Source organism: Chiloscyllium plagiosum, unplaced genomic scaffold, assembly GCF_037043375.1.
Source record: "Chiloscyllium plagiosum isolate Xiang-an unplaced genomic scaffold, Cpla_swu_hap1 HiC_scaffold_2, whole genome shotgun sequence".
Classification (NCBI taxonomy): domain Eukaryota; kingdom Metazoa; phylum Chordata; class Chondrichthyes; order Orectolobiformes; family Hemiscylliidae; genus Chiloscyllium; species Chiloscyllium plagiosum.
In genome coordinates this window covers 3,675,664-3,696,524 of record NW_028270140.1, presented here as the reverse complement: position 1 = coordinate 3,696,524, position 20,861 = coordinate 3,675,664, and the positions used below count along the sequence as shown (strand labels likewise).

Here is a 20,861-nt window from a genome sequence, read left to right as displayed (position 1 = left end):
TTTGACACTTGGGTTTTTTTTAATGTCTCACTTCTCATCTGAATAATACACCCACAATCTTGAAACCCCCCCGCCTGTCATTTACTCTATCTGTATCCCTCATGATTTTATAAATCTTTATAAGTTCACCTCTCAACCTTCTACATTCTGGTGAAAAAAATTCCAGCCTATCCAGCCTTTCTTTATAACCAAAACCTTCCATACCCAGCAACATCCTGGTAAATCTATTCTGAACTTGCAGAAACACGGCTTTTGCTGTGCTTCCCAGTCAAGTTATGACAGTGGTTATGGAAACAGCTCCAAGAGAATTCTAACAACTTGGTCTAACTGCTGCTGTCAATTTCCTGATGCACACACTCCACGTTCTTTGACATGATTTTTCGGATACTTGCTTATGTCGTTTCACCATCACCACAAAATTACCATAACTGTGTTTTAGGTTGCTTGCTGATGTTTCATTATTTTTACTTTATTCTTTTATCAATATTGGTTTGGGTCTGTGAACTGGGAACTGTGAGCAAAATATAACTTTTGGACTGTGGGTAACAGCTTGTGTTAAAAGGCAAACAGATCAAGCAGGTTTTGGTTTATTCATGAAGTCAGACCTGGGTGTTAATTGCAGATTTGTTCCTGATGCTTCGACACCAGGAAAGAGCATGATGTTTAAACAGATGGCAGAAGTTGGTTATTAATGAGGTCAATACCTGGGAATTGGTTCCAGCAATTCTGGGAGAAACCTTGTGTTGAATGGTAACTGGGACCTTGTCAGGAGATGGTCAGTCTGTCAGAGGGTAATCAGAGTTTGAATTGGATTTTGGATTGAGTTTTCTGTGAGAAGGAAGTTGGCTGCACAGCATGAAGATTGAAAGCTCCCTGTCTAACCTCCCATAAGCAGCTCGTGGAAGCTCAGAGAACAGAAAACTAAATTATAAGCATTATTGCCTTTATCTAAGTGAGTTGTGAAGGTGATCCATTATCTATGCCCATGGAGCAACATTTCATGAAACCCACTTCAGTAAAATGGCTTGATTTGTTATTTTCTTTTATGTATTCTTTAACTGTGTTTGTTTGTCTAACCATTGAATGGGGCTGAAAACAAAGGTTTATATTATAGACCAATAATGACTTTGCTCTTTAATGTTACTGTATTGTTAAAGAATTGCTACGTCTTTTGTTTAAGATATAAATTGGTGTCTAGAATTGATTGGTTATTCAAAAGTCTGGTTTGGAAATATTGGAGTCAATTTGAGGGTCTTTGATGGTTTGAATTTTACTGTGTAGTGAATACAGAGGTCGGAAGGCTGACTTGGTTCAGTCACTGTCTCCATTATCTGACATGTTTCAGGCTGTTCATTATCAATCAGTGAGAGCTCCTGACTGAGAGCCCTTGACTTAGTGCTTCCTGCTAGTTCCAGCCTCCAAGCATTCCTGATTCCAATTGCTCTATCATTCTTGGCCCTACTTTCAGCTTCAATGACCCTCAGCCTGGAATTCCCTTCCGAAATTTCTCTGGTTCCCCACCTGCTTTTATCTCTTAAGATGCTCTCTGAAACCTATTTATCTGACCAACCTTTTGGCAATCCGTGCTAACATTGCCATATCTGACACAGAGTCTAATTTGTCCTTGAATATTCCTGTGAAAAACCTTGACATATTTTCTTACTTTGAAGAGAGCCTGAGCAGTTTAGATCTCTACATTCTGGAGTCCAGAGGAGTGACAGGGGCTCTAATTGAGGCAGAAGATGCTAAAGGAGATTGACAAAGTAAACACAGGGTCAGGGGCAGCAGATTTAAAACAGAGATGCGGAGAAATGACTTCTCTGAAAGAGATATAACTCTGAGAAGTGCACTACCCAGAGTATGGTTGATGTTGGGACATTTGAGTAAATTTATGGAGGTGATAGACAGATTTTTAATTAGTAATGGAGGTCAAGGTGTTGGAGCAATTTAGTAGCGACTTATAGTAATATATTGTTTTGTATTTAGAAGTGTAGCCATATGTCATATATCAAAATGGAGTATTAAATATATAGGCATGATGGGATTTAACTGCATTCCTGTGGCTAGTCATTCTAAGGTGGCTGAAGAGGTTCTCTCCTTTCAGAAAGGGAGTGATGTAATAACTGGGTCTAAGTTTGGTACAAGGTTGAGTAAAATATACTACGTAGACCCAAGGATAATTGATAAAGAGGGATGGGTCTGGTAAATATGATGAGATCTTGGCATGACCCAAAGCTATCCATGTGCTAATCATACATGAGGAACTTGATGTGTATGTCATCGATTAACAACACAATTGCTTTTTGACAGTCAAGGTGGACTAAAAGTGAATGAATAAAATATACGTTTTCCTGAAGAAATGTTAACTCCGATTTCTCCTCACAGATACTGCCAGACCTGCTGAGTTTCTCCAGCAATTTCTATTTTGATTTCTAATTTCTAGCACCCACAGTTCCTTCAGTATTTTTGTCTGATTTCATTTTGTTCAGTGGAGAAATGTCTGGACTGACCATGTTCTCTCTCCCCAGCAACGAACTCTTCGACAATGGTAATGGACCTTAGATAATGAATGAATTATTTTGTCATTCTGCCCCTTCACATACAAACATGTTTGACCAGAAACATAAGCAAAAATAAGTATTTCATAGAAACAGTTTGACTTTGGGTGACACTGACACTTGAATGACACATTGACACTTAATTGCGCCTGAGTCAGAAACTCTTGGCCATTACTTATATTTAATTATCATATTGTTGCATATAACGTTTGCAATTTAGTAAGATATATAATTTTTTTAACACATATAAACACACCCAAAGAACCATGAAAAGTTGCTAAGCTAATATTCAGCCTGCCCACTAAAAACAATGTTAACACTGCACTTTGTAACTGCCTATTAGACAAATATCATTAGAAATGCAAACACTACAAGTCATGATGAATTCCTGTTTTAATGTGGGATAATGGCAGTTCAACATGACTGAATTAGAGTTTGTGTGTAGAAGGTTTCTAATCTCCAGTGCATCAAGTTTATTTAGGAAATATAAAAACCAACCTTACAGCAAAAACTAAAGTAGCTTTTTCTGCTTGCCTATGGAATTATCATCAATGACATAGCTTTACTTGGTTTTCCAAGTTAAATTTAAATTTAAGTGATGCAATGTACACCTTCTACTATTTTTGGTCTTTCTAAAGTAATGGCATATTATAGTGCATGAAGTGCTGTAAAGACTCAGTTAATCTGGAAGCATTCCTGGAAGGGGGAAACAGAGTTAATGCTGACTCAAATAGAACACTTCAAATCTGCTTCTCTCGCTAGATGTTGCCAAACCTGTTGATGTTTCTCCAGCATTTTGTTTTCATTTCAAACTACCTGAATCCAGAGTATTTTGCTTTTGATAAAGATTATGGTGAAGGCTATTCTTTTTGCAAATCCCATTGAATAAAATATTGCAGTTCACTGACCATGAAGGAGGTTTATTTGGGTCAATCTCAGCAGTGCCTTGTTGTCACTTGATTTGTCTGTGCTGCAATGCTCATGGCCAGCACATTGTCACATTGAGCTGAATGTTACTGGTTTCTGATCAGTGCCAGTTTGGTGGAGGGATTCTTGCCACAAAGCCGAGCGAGTTTTCTCACCAGCTCTTAACAAACTCACTGCATTATTACACACCTCATCCCCCACGGCAAGTACCACATCTGGTTTCTACCCCTTCTTACCACGTACCATTCCCAGAGCAGCCCGCTCCTCATCGGAGACCTGGGAACTGACTGGCATCCCTGGTGCCAGCACCATCTTTCATTGTGCACCAGAGGAACCCACCAATCCAGAGCTGCCCTGTGCAGTTCCTGGTATTTACCCAGACACGGCAGTCTGGGAGAGGTTTAGCACCTGGGTTTATGGGGATGTTGCTGCAGCTCCTGCTGGATATGATGGTGTTGCTGTGGAACTTCCTCCAGGCCCAGGTCTAGCAGTAGAGGCCAGTAGGTAGCTAGGTTGGTGCAGTTTCAGCCATGTGCAGCAATGTTCAGCACTTAGACAATCAATGTCCTGCTCGACTCTCTGTTAAACAACAATTGCACTGTCTTCTCTCCAATATTTCACTCCATTACAACACCCACCTCCCACCAAGGGTCATGCTCTGCCACTCTCACTATTGTCTGCCAATATTTTCCCTCACTTGCCCTCACCCCACCCCAATCTGTGACATAACTAATCCTGTACGTCCTCTACATGGCTACCCACCGTCTTGGGAAAGCACCCCACCTGCACCACCTGCAATAGCTTTGCCATTTCCACCTCCCGTACTCCCTGCCTCTCTCTCATTCCAGCAGCAAAACAACCAACAATATGCCAGAAAGACTCAAGGTGGTTGGCAGGTTGCCCAACGCTCCACTCCTCACCCTGTATCAGAAGAGGATCTGACACTGACAACCCTGAGCAGGGCTTTGTCTGCCAGAGGAGGCTGCCCTTGATTTACTGTTCTGGGATCCTGAGTAACGAAAGCCTGTGAATACGCACAGCAAGCTTGCTGGCTTTCCATCTGTGCTAAATAGCAGAGCTAGAGAGGAGTGATACGAGTCTAGTATCTCTGGCTGTGCAGGCAGACAATGGATGTAGTGTTGAAAAGTGCGTTGCTGAAAAAGCACAGCAGGTCAGGCAGCACCCGAGGAGCAGGAGAATCGACGTTTCGGGCATAAGCCCTTCACCAAGAAGCCCTTCACTCTCCTGCTCCTCGGATGCTGCCTGACCTGCTGTGCTCACTTTTCTCAGACAATGGATGTAGGGACCGTCTCCTTAGTCCATCAAAACATTGACCCCTCAGCAGCTAACAATATGAGGGCCTTTTTCTTAATTTCTTTTTAGCTACTTTTTAAAATCAAAAAATCCAATTTTTTTATTTTCATACCTGTGAGGTTTTGTTCTGCACAATACTTACCCATTTGAGAGACTGTGCAGCTCTGATGAAGCACCACAGGGATTTTTTTATTGTACTGTAGCCGGACTGAACAGAGTCTTAAATTTGGAAAAGATTACATTATCTTTATTTTCTCAATGTTTAGGAAAATGCAGACGGAGGCATTAAGCAGAGGGCAAAAATATGTACATATGCATGGTTTGTTTTAATTATTTGTATTTGTTATTTGTAAATTCATTGACTGTAAAACAAAGAACTGCAGATGCTGGAAATGAAACTCAGCAGGTCTGGTAACATCTGGGGAGAGAAAGCAGAGTTAATGCTTCGGATCCAATAACCATTCTTCAGAATTGTCACTGGTTGATGCTTCCAGTTACACAAAATACAGTACTTACTTGTTATGATAAGTAACTGAAGTGTACATTTCTGAAACAAACTCTGCACTGCTTGACTTTCCAAAGATAACCTGAAATTTAAAAAAAAATGTAAAATCAGAGCAATTGATGAATGACAAATGAATGTCCAAATAACGTCCAGGATGATCAATGTCTGCATTTCCAAGTACTGCTAGTTTCTTTTACTAGTCTTTTTGTTCCAGAAAATATTTAAAGTTTGCCATTGTTTCTTTTATTAGGAATAATGAAAGCAACAGAATCCAATCCAAGGTTACTATGGGAAGTGAGGGAAGAGATTGCTGAACCTTTGGCGATGATCTTTGCTTCCTTACTGTCACTGGAGTGGCATCAGATGATTGGAGGGTGGAAAATGTTATTCCTTTATTCAAGAAAGGGAATAGGGATAACCCTGGGAATTACAGATCAATCAATCTTATATTGGTGGTGGGCAAAGTATGGAGAGGATTCTGAGATAGAGATTTATGATTATTTGGAAAAGCATAGCTTGATTAGAGATAGTCAGCATGGCTTTGTGAGGGGCAGGTCATGTCTCAGAAGCTTTACTGAATTCTTTGAAGATGTGACAAACCTGTTGATGAAGGTAGAGCAGTGGATGTGGTGTACATGGATTTTAGCAAGGCATTTTCTCAGGTTTCCCATGGTAAGCTCATTCAGAAAGTAAGGAAGCATGGGATACAGGGAATTTTGGCTGTCTGGATACAGAATAGCTGACCCATAGAAGACAGAGGTTGGTGGTAGATGGAAAGCATTCAGCCTGGAGCTTGGTGACCAGTGCTGCTCCACAGGGATCTGTTCTGGGACCTCCGCTCTTTGTGATGTTTATAAATGACTTGGATGAGGAAGTGGTAGGGTGGGTTAGTAAGTTTGCCGATGACACAACGGTTGGTGGAGTTGTGGGTAGTGTGGAGGCCTGTTGTAGACTGCAACGTGATATTGACAGGATGAAGAGCTGGGCTGAGAAGTGGCGGATGGAGTTCAACCTGGAAAAGCGTGAAGTGATTCATTTTGGAAGGTTGAATTTGAATGCAGATTACAGGGTTAAAGGCAGGATTCTTGGCAGTGTGAAGGAATAGAGGGATCTTGGGGTCCATGTCCATAGATCCCTCAAAGTTGCCATCCAAGTTAAAAGAGTTATTAAGAAGGCACATGTTGTGTTGGCTTTCATTAACGTGGGATCGAGTTTAAGAGCCGCGAGGTTATGCTGAAGCTCTATAGAGCCCTGGTTAGACCACACCTGGAATACTATGTTCAGTTCTGGTCACCTCATCATAGGAAGGACATGGAAGCTTTGAGAGGGTGCAGAGGACATTTACCAGGATGCTACCTGGATTGGAGGGCATGTCTTATGAAGAAAATTTGAGTGAGCCAGGACTTTATTCACTGGACCGAAGAAGGATGAGAGGTGACTTGATAGAGGTGGACATGACGTTGAGAGGCATAGATAGAGTGGATAGCCAGAAACTTTTTCCCAGGGCAGAAATGTCTATCATGAGGGGGCATCATTTTATTGTGATTAGAGAAAGGTGTAGGGGAGATGTCAGAGGTCGGTTCTTTACTCAGAGAATGGTGAATGCATGGAATGTACTGCCAGCGGTGATAGGAGAGTCTGATACATTAGGGAAATTTAAACGACCCTTGGGTAGGCACATGGAAGATAGTAAAATGAAGGGTACGTAGATTAGTCTGAACTTAAAGTGGGATAAAAGGTCGGCACTACACTGAGGATCGAAGGGCCTGTACTGTGCTATAATGTTCTATGTTCTAAATCGATTAGTGTTATTTCGCTACTTTCAGTTTTCAGTTAAAGATCATCTCATTAAAATCCTTTATGCTTTTTCACTCTATTAATTATTAATCTACTAATTATTAATCATTAATTATTCCCTATCATTCAATTTCCAAGAAGTGAGGTGTTACACTTTTGTTCATTGTTAACATCTTAAGCCGACAAATGTGTAAAAGTGATGAAGCCTATCTTATGTCTGTACATAGAATCATAGAATCCATATAGTGTGGAAGCAGGCTATTCAGCCCATCAAGTCCACACCGAATCTTTGAAGGGCCTCTCATCCAGATTCCCCCCTCTACCCTACCTCAATAACCCTCTAACCCATCTAACCTGCACACTGTGGGCAATTGCTCTTGGCCAATCCACCCTGACCTGCAAAACTTTGGACTGTGGGAAGAAACCGGAGCACCCGGAGGAAACCCACGCAGACACGGGGAAAAAGTACAAACTCCAAACAGACAGTCACCTGAGGGTAAAATATACATAAGTGCTGAAACGATCTGAACTACAAACAATCCCTGACGTGAGAACTTACTGCTTTATTTACTTTACATGTTAGGCATTGCATTTTTGGACTCATTACAAGAGTCAAATTCCCAAGCTCCTTCTGCCCCAATGCGAGATAAACAATTGTGTTAATTCTCAAAGAGCTTCATTCTTGATGATAGAGGAGACCGTCACATTAGTGGCAGAGACAAGCCTGGGCGTTTGCAACAATTGAGTTTGATAGGTTAGGGTCTGAGCTCCTTCTCCCATACCTCCACACACCCAGTCTTTGTCATCACATGGGCGACTACCACACACAACCCATTGTCAGCTATTGGTGGTCCCCATTAGCAGCTATTCATTCTCCCAGGCTGATCTTTACCCAATCCTTTGTTTGCCCAATTGTGTTTTTCCCTCTCTCTAAGCTCCATTCCCACCTTTTGTTTCCTGCCCCCACCACACGGCCACAGCCTGCACCACCTATCTTTAGCATATCTAACAAGCTTTGCTTCGTTATAAACAGTTTTGAAGAAGGGTCACTAAACCTGGAACATTCTGCTTCCCCCCAGATGCTGTCCAACCTGCTGAGATGTTACAGAAATTTCTATTTTTGCAATCACCCGTGGCCAGAAGTGCTGGGTAGATGATCCATCTTGGCTTCCTCCTGTGGTCCTCAGTAACATCCTCATCAACCCCTGACAATATTCTAGTCATGGTACTGAAGACTTGTGCTCCAGAGTTAACTATGCCCGGGCCAACTTGTTCCACTATAGCAACAACACTGGAATTTACATGGCAATATAGAAGATTAGCTGGAAGATTGGTTAGAAGATTGGAAGATTGGTTGGCTATGTCCTGTCCAGAAAATGTAGGACAATTCCAACCCAGCCAAGGAAATGGAATGGAATGGGCTGTTAACAAGGCTATAAAGTGACAATTGCTCAGCAATAAACCACCCCCCAGTTGCACCAGGGCCACTCAGTTTCTGATTTAAATTCAGCCTTTGTCTGAACATGAGCAAAAAAACTGAATTCTAGGGTAAGGTGAGAGTCAGTGCCCTTGACATCAAGGCAGTGTTTGATCAAGAGCGACATTAAGAACTCCCAACAAACTGAAGTCAAGGTCATAGCACAAAGGACAATGATTATATATTGGAGGCCAATAATCTCAATCATAATATGCCACGATATGGAGGTTCCAGTCTCGGTCTGGGTGGACAAAGTCAGAAGTGACATGACATAAGGTTATAGTCCAACAGGTTTATTTGAAATCGCAAGCTTTCAGAGTGCTGCTCCTTTGTCAGGTGTGTTATTTGAATGGGCTGGTCAGATCCTTCGTTCATACCAGCTGCATGTCCATTTGACACACTGAACACTCTGGAGAAAAGAAAGGGAACTTAGCTGAAGTGTTCACTCTCTTCAAATATCCAATTACAGGGTGGGAGATTAAAGACTTTTTTTAAAAATTCAAAATAACGGCACCTTGTCCTCCTGGAGCTATATTAACCAATTCTCTGATATGTTATCCTGCAAATCAGGCTCTGTGCCAGGACCACCCATCGGTAAAGCTTAAAATTAACCACAAAGAGGAGCAGCTATTCTAGACACTGACTCGGCATAAAACATGCTACTTAGGTGAGGATATTCCGTTGGTGTGCCTGTTTTAATTTGATTTGTACTGACTTGTCCTTAATGGCCACAAAATCATTGGAGGATGAAGAGAATTTCCTCTTTCTGCTATTTGTAGGGAAACCAAAGATGAGCAGAAAAAACTATTGGTTTTTCAATCAATAGTTTTAAAATAAAACTATCTGAATAATCAGTTGCTATATAGATAAGCTGAAATAAAACAAAATGCACATAAAGCTGCTAAAATAGCAAAGGTACTAGACTTGTGAACGTTACATAGTCAGCAGATTTTAATTACAATATTGTTGCCTTGCATCCACAGCCCCTAATCTTAGGCGTACCCATAGAGTCATCGTGTCATAGAGTTGTACAGCACGGAAACAAACCCTTTGCTCCAACTTGTCCATGCTAACCAGATATCCTAAATTCATCTAGTCCCATTTGCCAGTATTTGGCTCACATCCCTTGAAACCCTTCCTATTCATATACCCATCCAAGTGCCTTTTAAATGCTGTAATTGTCCCAGCCGCCACCATTTCCTCTGGCAGCTTATTCCGCACATGCACCACCGTGTGTGTGGAAAATGTTGCCTCTTAGGTCCCTTTTAAACCTCTCTCCCCTCACCTTAAACCTAGTTTTGGACTCTCCTACCCTGGGGAACATACCTTGGCTATTTATCCTATCCATGCCTCTCATGATTTTATAACCCTCTATAAAGTCCGCCCCCCCCCCAGCCTTTGATGCTCCAGGGAAAATATTCACAGTCTATTCAGACTCTCTCTTTAGATATATATATATACTATGGAATCAATTTGTCCACATACACCAAATTAAGCCCATTCACAATTTTGAAAATATTTTTGAGGTTTCCTCTTAGTCTTTGCTTTACCAGAGAAAACGTGTTCAATCTTTTCAGATAATTAGGTATTGATGTATATTATACTGTGCTAAAAATAGACAAGTCATGGTCTAGAAACAAGCTGTTCAGCAAACTTTCACTTCTATTCTACATGAGCCTCCTCCAACACTGTACCTCTTCCCACTCTGCCTCTGTGCAACTCTGCGTTTCACATCAGGTATAGGGGTTGGTTAGCTGAGTTGGCTGGACAGCTGGTTTGTGATGCAGAGTGATGTCAACAACATGGATTTAATTCTCACACCGGCTGAGGTCACTATGAAGGACTCCCCTTCTCAACCTCTCCCCTCACTGGAGGTACAGGTACCTCAGGTTAAGCGAACACCAGCCGTCTCTCTCTAATGAGAAATTATCCCCCCCAGTCTGGTAAGACTATGGTGACTTTACTTTTACATTTTAGATCTCAACTTTAGCACAGTCCTAACCTGCTCAATCCTTCTCGATTATTACATCCATTCAATTCTAGTAACACACTTGTAAAACTTTGTTGGACTTTCTCCACTGTTGCTTTTTCTTTTATGTGCGTTCCAGTTGGCTAATTGTTGTTGAATCAGAGGCAATAATAATATCCACTCTCTCCTAGAGCTAAAATGATACATTTAAAACAATTTAAAACTAGGCTACCACAGACCTTGTTAAATACAACTTCAAATTGAAACTGAGCTATATAACAACTCAGAGGTTTTAAGACTACTAGAGAAGGTCATACACCTCCGAGCTATGGTGCTCAACTTGTGAGTCCAACCTCAAAGTGCTACAACACTCACAAACAAAAAAATGATTATCTTCATTACATTACCTGCATGGGATTATTCAGATCCTCATCTGCAAAGAACTGGATTTTGATTGTGATATTTCTAGCAGAGGCTAACCGATTGCCGAAATTAAGCCGCTGTGGATAGACATAAAGTAGATTCCTGCAAATAAATGAGGAAAAAAAATGGCAAAATAGTTACCAGCAAAGCAAGATCAACAAAAATAAGTGAGGAGGCAGAGGTTACCTTAGAGAAAGAGACTTTTTAAAATATGATATTAAGTCAAACTATTGTTGAATGTTAATGCAAAACTTAATTTCAAGAAATGCTGATTTTTCTAATTGTTGGAATATAGCTTAAAATTTGTTTGGCTTCGATACTTTGCTGTAAATGCTGCAGTACTGAATTAAAAAAAGAAAAATCTAAAACTAAATCAAAATTTGGAAGTGCTGGAGAAGCTCAACAGGTCTGGCAGCATCTGTACAGAGAGAAAAAGAGTTAATGGTTAGAGTCCAGTAACTCTTTTTCAGAGCTGTTTCAGGATGTTAACTGTGTTTTTCTGTCCACAGATGCAGCCAAACCTGCTGAGTTCCTGCAAAAAATTTGTGTTTTGGTTTCAGTTTTCTAGCACCCACAGTCCTTTGTTTCATTCAAACAACTGAATGTTTTGTTTTGTGGAATAAATGAACAGACAGTTCAAAACATGAATTGTTCAAATGAAAGAAAACACAGAAACCTATCGCAGTATGGGCTTACTTTCCCACAGAATCCTCACTTCCAGTTGTTGACCTCCTACATCACATTAACAGCCCTCGTTCTGTTTTGGAATGCTTTCTTATCAATGGAATCCATATTCTGTTTGACTCACAGATATCCCAAGGTTTAGACTATTCTGCCATTATCAGTAACAGATATCATGAGGAGTTCTCTTCTTGCCAAGGAGGTGAAAGCTCAAGGATTTGTAGAGTGAGAGTTGGTTCCATTATTCTCAAGGCACTGAGCATTGTCCTACAGTGGTTTTTGCCTTCATTTTCAGGTGTACAACATTTGCTTTCAGTGTGTTAGCTTATCAAAACATACTGTAAGATAGTTTCAAAAAGAAAAATTAGCATTATTTTCCACATTTATATTTCACACAGACATTTCTCTTTGTTTGCTTTTTATCCAAAAAAATGTGTAAATATCACAAAGAAGTGTGGAATGGACAGAATGCAACTTCTATCGATGAGTACAGGGTTAATCATTCATCCTTACTTCATACACCTTGCAGTTTTCATGCCAAAGAAAAATCAGAAATTCTGACAAGTGCTTTCCTACCGCAGGTTCTCATCAACCATTCTAATTGAATTATAATTCGGAGGTGCCGGTGTTAGACTGGGGTGTAAAAAGTTAAAAATCACACAACACCAGGCTATAGTCCAAAAGGTTTAATTGGAAGCACTAGCTTTCGGAGCGCTGCTCCTTCATCAGGTGGTTAGAAGCTAGTGCTTCCAATTAAACCTGTTGGACTATAACCTGGAATTGAATGATAGAATATTGTATGTACCATGCATTCATGATAACATGGTACAGTATAAAGTTGATCACACAGTTAAAAGTTTGCACAGTAGCACCCATGATGATGGACTGGGTAAGATTATTGTCAAACGTAACATTCAGCTATGTCGATAGGAAGATTAGGAAGTTATTTTTTAGTCTGAGTATGTTAGCTAATGTCAACAGGGATCGCAGTTGAATGAGGTCAAAAGCTTTATGCTGTGGAAGTAAAAGGAAATCAGCTTCACTACATTAATTCAACAGTAAGCAGACTTGATGGGCCAAACAGCCTAATTCCACTTCTCTATCTTATGGTGTGTCTGATGGTAAATGACGTGTTATTATCCTTTGTTGTGATTAAATAAGTTTCTTGCATGTATAACTTGTAGAATAAGTTCTGCCTGCAGAACATTTTCAGTCAGACTGAATATTTTGACACTGGCTGGGGAACATAGTCTAGTGGTGAGTGTCAAGCTCCTGGGAGTGGTCATCCACAACAAGCTTTCTTTCACTCTTCACTCTGTTCACAAAGGGCCAACGTGTCTCTTCTTCCTCAGGCAGCTGAGGAAATTTGGGAAGACGGTGAATACCCTTGCCAATGTTTGTAGGTGAACCATCGAGAGCATTCTGTCTGGATGTATCACTACCTGGTATGGCAACTGTACCATTCAAGATCGGAGACAGTTACAGAGAGTGGTGAACTCGGCCCGGACAATCACAAAGGCCAACCTCCCAGCTATAGAATCCACCCTGGCAATGTTTTTCCACAACCTCTACCATCGGGGAGAAGGTACAGAAGCCTGAACACACACACGAGTTTCTACCCTACTGTTGTTAGAATACTGAATAGACTCACAAACTCGTAACATCCGCCTGTACCTGTGTTTTTGTTTTTGCCGTTGTTTACCTATGATTTACTAATGTATGGTATTTAACTCTGTGATCTGCCTGTAAGGCTCGCAAGACAAAGCTTTTAACTGTGCCTTGGTACACATGACAATAATTTCAATTCAATTCAATTCAGCTGTATTTTTGATTCAAGTCTTGGAAATCTGGTCAGTTTAAACTGGTTTCAATCTGATGTTGCGATCAGAAATCCTTGTGGGCGGCACGGTGGCACAGTGGTTAGCACTGCTGCCTCACAGCGCCAGAGACCCGGGTTCAATTCCCGCCTCAGGCGACTGACTGTGTGGAGTTTGCACATTCTCCCCGTGTCTGTGTGGGTTTCCTTTGGGTGCTCCGGTTTCCTCCCACAGTCCAAAGATGTGCAGGTCAGGTGAATTGGCCATGCTAAATTGCCCCTAGTGTTAGGTAAGGGGTAAATGTAGGGGTAATGGGTGGGTTGCGCTTCGGCGGGTCGGTGTGGACTTGTTGGGCCGAAGGACCTGTTTCCACTCTGTAAAGTAATCTAATCTAATCTAATTGCTGCTTGGTTGAAGCCCATTTGTGTGCAGTTCCTCCATTTCCCCTTCAGTTTGAGTACATGGTGAATAGCTGCCCAGTGTGCTGCCTTCCCTTATGTTGCTGCAAATGAGTGGTTGTACTTGAGACAAGCTTGTTTCAGAGAGCTCTTCACTGACTGGGAAGTAGTCACAGACTGGGAGCTTTTCACAGACTGGAAAGCTTTTGCTGACGTAGGGATTTATTAGCGCAAGAAAAAATAATGGTGTGTTGATAGAAAAAAATACATTTTCTTTATTAAATGTTAACAAATGCGTCAGTGTAATTGTTTAGTACAACTGGATTATTGCCCCATAAGTTTCTCTTTTTAAACATTCACCCGACACCTCCTAACATTGTCTGAGAATTTTCCACTTTGAAGTTCAAGTAGGAGGGAAGCCTCTTGGTGCCACATCCACCGGTCCATTATCTACACAAGTGAGGTGTTGCAGCATGCAGAAAACCACTGCCAAGATTCATCTGTAAATAGTGATCACCTGGGCCAGCAGTAACATGTAGTCAACGAAACCCATCAACAGGAGAAGGGGAGAGACATGAATCACTGCTTGTCCTACAGAAAATGGCAAGTGGATATTAAAACAAAAAACTGTGGATGCTGGAATCGGCGGATGCTGGGAATCTGAAACAATAGCAGAAATTGCTGCAGAAACTCAGCAGGCCTGGCAGCGTCCATGGAGACCGAAACAGTGTTAATACTTTAGGTCCAGTAACCCTTGTACAGAACATCAGAGTTCTGATGAACAGTTACAGGATTCACAATATTGACTCTGTTTTCTCTCTACAGATGCTGCCAGACCCGCTGGATTTCTCCAGCAGTTTCGGTTTTTGTAAAGGATGTGGATGCTGTGTAGTCACTGTGTGAGGGATGTCAGCGAATTCACACAGAGCTAAGTGCAGGGAATGTTATATACATATTCCAAATGCTAACCTAGCAAAGCATGTTCTTTTATGGTTAAATAAAATTAACAACTGTAAATACGGTTAAGAATAACCGAGAGGGAAATCAGGACTGCAAAAAGGGGACATGAGATAGCTTTGGCTAATAGAGTTAAGGAGAATCCAAAGGGTTTTACAAATATGTTAAGGATAAAAGGGCAACTCGGGAGAGAATAGGGCCCCTCAAAGATCAGCAAAGCAGCCCATGTGTGGAGGGGCAGGAGGTGGGGGAGGCACTAAACGACTATTTTGCATCAGTGTTTACTGTGCAGAAGGACATGGAAGATATAAAATGTAGGGAAATAGACGGTGGCATCTTGAAAAACAGAGGAGGAAGTGCTGGATGTCTTTAAACACTTAAAAGTGGATAAATCCCCAGGACCTGATCAGGTGTACCCTAGAACTCTGTGGGAAGCTAGAGAAGTGATTACTGGGCCTCTTGCTGAGATATTTGTATCATCGATAGTCACAGGTGAGGTGCTGGAAGACTGAAGGTTGGCTAATATGGTGCCACTGTTTAAGGAGGGTGGTAAGGACAAGCCAGGAAACTATAGACTAGTGAGCCTGAGGTTGGTGGTGGGCAAGTCGTTGGAGGGAATCCTGTGGGCCAGGATTTAAATTTATTTGGAAAGGTAAGGACTGATTTGGGATGGTCAGCATGGCTTTGTATGTGGGAAATCATGTCTTATAAACTTGATTTGAATTTTTTGAAGAAGTATCAAAGAGGATTGATGACGGCAGAGCAGTAGACGTGATCTATATGGACTTCAGTAGGCTTTCGACAAGGTTCCTCATGGCAGACTGGTTAGCAAGGTTAGATCTCATCGAATATAGGGGGGACTAGCCATTTGGTACAGAACTGGCTCGAAAGTAGAAGGCAGAGGTGGTGGTGACGGAGAGTTGTTTTTCAGACTGGATGCCTGTGACCAGTGGAGTACAAGGATTAGTACTGGGTCCATTACTTTTCATCATTTATATAAATGATTTGGATGTGAACATAGGGGATATAGTTAGTAAGTTTTGAGATGACACCAGAATTGGAGGTGTAGTGGACAGCGAAGAAGGTTACCTCAGATTACAATGTGATCTTGATCAAATGGGCCAACGGGCTGAGGAGTGGCAGATGGAGTTTAATTTAGGTAAGTGTGAGGTGTTGCATTTTGGGAAAGCAAATCTTAGCAAGACTTATACACTTAACGGTAAGGTCCTTGGGAATATTGCTGAACAAAGAGACCTTGGAGTGCAGGTTCATAGATCCTTGAAAGTGGAGTTATAGGTAGATAGGATAGTGATGAAGGCATTTCGTATGCTTTCCTTTATTGGTCAGAGCATTGAGTACAGGAGTTGGGAGGTCATGTTGCGGCTGTACAGGACATTAGTTAGGGCACTTTTGGAATATTGCATGCAATTCTGGTCTCCTTTCTATCAGAAGGATGTTGTGAAACTTGAAAGGTTTCAGAAAAGATTTACAAGGATGTTGCCAGGTTGGATGGTTTGAGCGATTGGGAGAGACTGAACAGGCTGGGGCTGTTTTCCCTGGAGCGTTGGAGGCTGAAGGGTGACTTTATAGAGGTTTATAAAATCATGAGGGGCATGGATAAATAAACAAAGTCATTTCCCTGGGGTGGGGAAGTCCAGAACTAGAGGACATAGGTTTAGGGTGAGAGGGGAAAGATATAAAAGGGACCTGAGGGACAATGTTTTCACACAGAGGATGGAGCGTGTATGGAATGAGCTGCCAGAGGAAGTGATGGAGGCTGGTACAATTACAGCATTTGAAAGGCATCTGGATGGGTGTACGAATAGGACGGGTTTGGAGGGATATGTGCTAAGTGTTGGGAAATGAGACTAGATTGGGTTGGGATAACTGGTCGGCATGGACCTGATTCTAAGTCAATCTTCTTTCCCTGCACTGTGCACAGAAAATAAAGACTGGAGCCTTATGGAAGAGTTAAAACGTTTCTTGATTTTGTAGAAGTTGTCCTTTTGGTAGATCTTTGAGATTCTGTTTGCCAAATTGCCTACTACACCGGGAGAGTTTATTTTTCTGCTTCCAAAAACAAACTGTAGCAACTATTTTGAGACCAATAATTTTGATCATTGCATGTACGTGTTCCCGCCTGGAACTCATACACCCACAGATTTCAAGGTTATAACAACTATGTCATTCGTTGCAAAATACTTATAATTTGCCATGTGAAACAGGTTTATGAATCCATAGTTTATAAAGTCAGCAAGCATTCAACAGAAATAAATAAATGATTTGTCATTTGGCATCAAGGTCAGAGTGCATGCCCAATAATGTAGAAATTAGCAAAGTGATCCAAGAACCCACTTTTACATGTGAATGAAAATTACATCACCTTTAAAGATATTTCGGCTGGTGTGTTCACTGCCACCACATTATTTTAAAGGGAAAACAAGTGGAGAATAAAGTAACAATGGCTACAAGCGCTTCATGGTATGAGTGCTCATACTTGACATCAGTAACTTTCTCCTGAATTAGTAAGTGCAGGGAATGCTGTATACACATCTCAAAAATACAGTGAATGCAGGGATTAACTTATACATAGACTAAAATTAGTGTTCTGTGATTTATTTCAAAAAAAGGGAAAAAGCAATCTGACCAGCAATGTCATAAAGAGAGTCATAGAGATGTACAGCACGGAAACAGGCCCTTCGGTCCTACCCGTCCATGCTGACCAGATACCCCAACCCAATCTAGTCCCACCTGCCAGCACCCGGCCCATATCCCTCCAAACCCTTCCTGTTCATGTCTTTTTTAGTAAGTTGAGATGTTGTAGATCCTTTGCGAGACCTTCGGAGTTTCCTAAAATACCATTGATCATGGCATATAGTCATCCTGAGAAGCCTCAAAATATCTTTCTATAACAAATTATTTACAATTCACATGATCTATTTCAAATTACATGATGAGCCCTGACTGCAACATTTATGGTATTATCCTGGATGATATCAATAAATTACATTACAATCTGGTTAGGAACTTGATGTTGAAAGTAGACAGAGTGTCAGATCACTCGGTAACTGCCCCTATATGTCAGTGACACAATGGTTTATCAAATCTAATTAAACTTCACAAGAGATTATAATTCTTCATTTCTGCCGAATTGGTCTTGAAACTCCCTTCAAGAACCAATCTCTCATTAACTGTCTTAATGATCTTCAGTTCTGATCAATCACCTCCTGTCCTGGAATCTGACCAAGTACTGGCAAATGGGACGAGGTTAATTTAGGATATCTGGCCAGCATGTACAAGTTGGACTGAAGGGTCTGTTTCCACGCTGTACAGCTCAATGACTCTATGACTCTAAAACTTCTAAACTCATTTGATGTTATTTCTTTAGAGAATGTCTCTTCCTGAAGTCCTTAAACAACTTGTTAACACAGCTCACTTATTCCTCAACATGGGTTTGTTAAACTCTTCTTCCACAGCCTCTTACTGACCTTAAGCCACTCAGGGCTTCTTTCCTTTACAGTCAATCAGTGACTGTTTTGTAGATCACTGATCTGCACTGCTGATGTAACAGGTCTCGCTTCTCTGAATGGTCCACTTGGCAAAAAGTCAAACAGGAGGTTGCCAAGTGGAATGCGAACTGTTCTGCAGCCATTCAATGGTCAATTGAAAACCAATCAAGCGGAAACTGTTTTTTCACTCCTCAGGGTCTGAAGTTAGCAGCTCTACAATACTTTAGAATAGAGGCTTGCAGCATTAAGTTAGGATTTTATTACTTGGGAGCCTCACCAAGTACCAAGCTGGCAGGTGCCAGTGAGGAGATGGGATTTAGGGTTAGGGTTAGGCCAATGGAAGGAGGGCAACCTGTGGTGGTAAAATCTTGGCCAAGTCTCTGATGGACTCACCCGCATGTGCAGCAGAGAAAATTGCCAAGCGAGCCACCAGACGTGGGTCTCAAGAATCACTGGTTAAATGCCAGGTGTGCGTAGGGTGCTGACTGAGAATCACTTACTTCATGGCCTCAATTGGTAAGTAGCTACCTCATGCCAGTAAACCAGTTGTATGAAACATTGAAGCCTTGTTATGTGATAGAGCTCAACTACTGATTGGAACAACTTCCTAAGTGCTCAGTTCCCAAACGCTGGGCTGCTTTAACAAATCTTCTCGCACATTAAACAGGGACTACTGTCCTACCACCAATTTATAGGTCTGGGACTGGAGCAAGGGTTAAAGTTAATGGTCAGTTTGTTGCCGGAGTCCAGAATTTTGGATTTACTGTTACTAACAGAGCACATTTCTCATGATTCAATGCCTGTAGTGGTGGTGATGGAGATGTCAAGGTACCATGAAAGGGTGGAAGTATGTATGACCATGGACAATCAATGGTAGGACAAAAACAAAGCGGAATAGAAGAAAATCCAAAGACATTACCTCATGAGATGTATTATAAACCACAATTGCTGTTTTATTGGAGGCTTAAGTTGGTTAACATATTGAATAACTAAGCCACAAAGAATGGGAAGGTTCTGGATTTAATTTTAGTCTATTTTGATTTAGAAAACAGAGTGGTAGGGATGCAGAAATGAATTTATTCCTCCCACTAATGAAGAAAGAAAAAGGAATTGCTTTGTGCAGTGATTTCTGGTGTACGTCACATTGGACAATGACATGATTTAAGATGCTCCGAGGGTCAAATCACCTGCTGAGTCATTCTTTGACCCTACAGATAAAGAATGGTTTCATGGACAAAATGTTGGCTGGTATGTGTAATTGTACCACAATATGCAGCCACTGCTTTTAGACACGAAAGATGGTAACAGCGACATGCTGAAAAATATAAACATGGCAAAGGCTTTTTCCCCCAAAGAATAGGATTGGAGATTTGCTATTATATCTACTACTATAACCTTTTTTTTAATATCATGTGTAACTCTGTTAATATTTTCTTTTTGCTTTTAAGAATCAATAATTCTGCAATATGAAACAATTGTTAGGCAAGGTGTATGATGGAATTACCTTTTCACACAAAGGGCGGTAGATGTTTAGAATTGTCTTCCACAAATAGTAGTGAATACAGGATCAGTTGTTAATCTTAAATCTGAGATAGAGTTTTGTTTGTTAAATAAAGGTATTAAGGAATAAGGGCCAATGGCAGGTGTATGGAATTAGGTCACAGATTAGCCATGAATGGGTTCAAGGAGCTGAATGGTCTCCTCCAGTTCCTATGATCCTATGTTTCTAAGTGTTAATAAATTCTCTGAGTTTTGGTTAGTAATGAAGTACTGCATTTAAATTTTGCGTTATTGGTTGCATTGTAATAGGAGATGTTTGTCTAATTTGGGAATTTTCTAATTAGTGGCAATTTGCCCCAACCTTTAAGTAATCAGTTGGCTGTCCTGGTGTGATTTTATTACCAGCATATGTCAACTCAATCAGCATCTCAGCCAACTATGTTTTCTTTTAACCTAATTCATGGTTTGTGGATATCACTGACAAGGTCACAATTTATTGCCCACCCCTAACTGCATTCACCAAGTTGGTGCCATTTTCTTGAAATGCTGAAGTCTGTGTTGTACAAGTACACCCAGAGTGCTGTTAAGGAGCTTCAAAATTTTGGCTTCAGTGAAGATGGAGGGACAACTCCCTTGTGCCTGCATGCCCTAACCATGATGAAGGAGATAGAGCTGTCACTACAAAGATGCTCAGCATGGAGGTCTTAGTCAGTGGTGGCTGAAACCATCAAAGATAATGGTAGACTCACCTAAACATCCTTCATACATTCCATTCCCCCAGTTATCATGCAATCTCTTCCAATTTCCAATCTGCCCCGGCTTAGCTCCATAATTCTTGCTTCGTTATCTGCCTCCCCACAGCACACACCATCCTTGTGCCTTTCTCCTTTATGTCTACTCAAGGTGGTTATACAACAAAATTGTTTCAAACATACAATCAATGGGGAGATTGAGGAGATAGTGAGGACTGCAGATGCTGGAAATTCGGAGTTGGTAAAGTGTAGAGGAGCAGAAGAGTTGGTGTTTCAG

At 41.1% G+C, this 20,861-nt stretch overlaps 1 protein-coding gene across 5 annotated transcripts in view; it reads right to left on the bottom strand.

The window, feature by feature from the left end:
• dock8 (dedicator of cytokinesis 8) overlaps positions 1-20,861 on the bottom strand; it is a 301,292-nt gene that overhangs the window by 118,704 nt on the left and 161,727 nt on the right. For all 5 annotated transcript variants that reach the window (XM_043718191.2, XM_043718205.2, XM_043718201.2 and 2 more), the window contains 2 exons: positions 10,955-11,072; positions 5,316-5,386 (listed from right to left, as the gene is read on the bottom strand). In XM_043718191.2, coding sequence (XP_043574126.1) covers positions 5,316-5,386; positions 10,955-11,072 — 189 coding nt within the window. The remainder of the gene's footprint in view (positions 1-5,315; positions 5,387-10,954; positions 11,073-20,861) is intronic.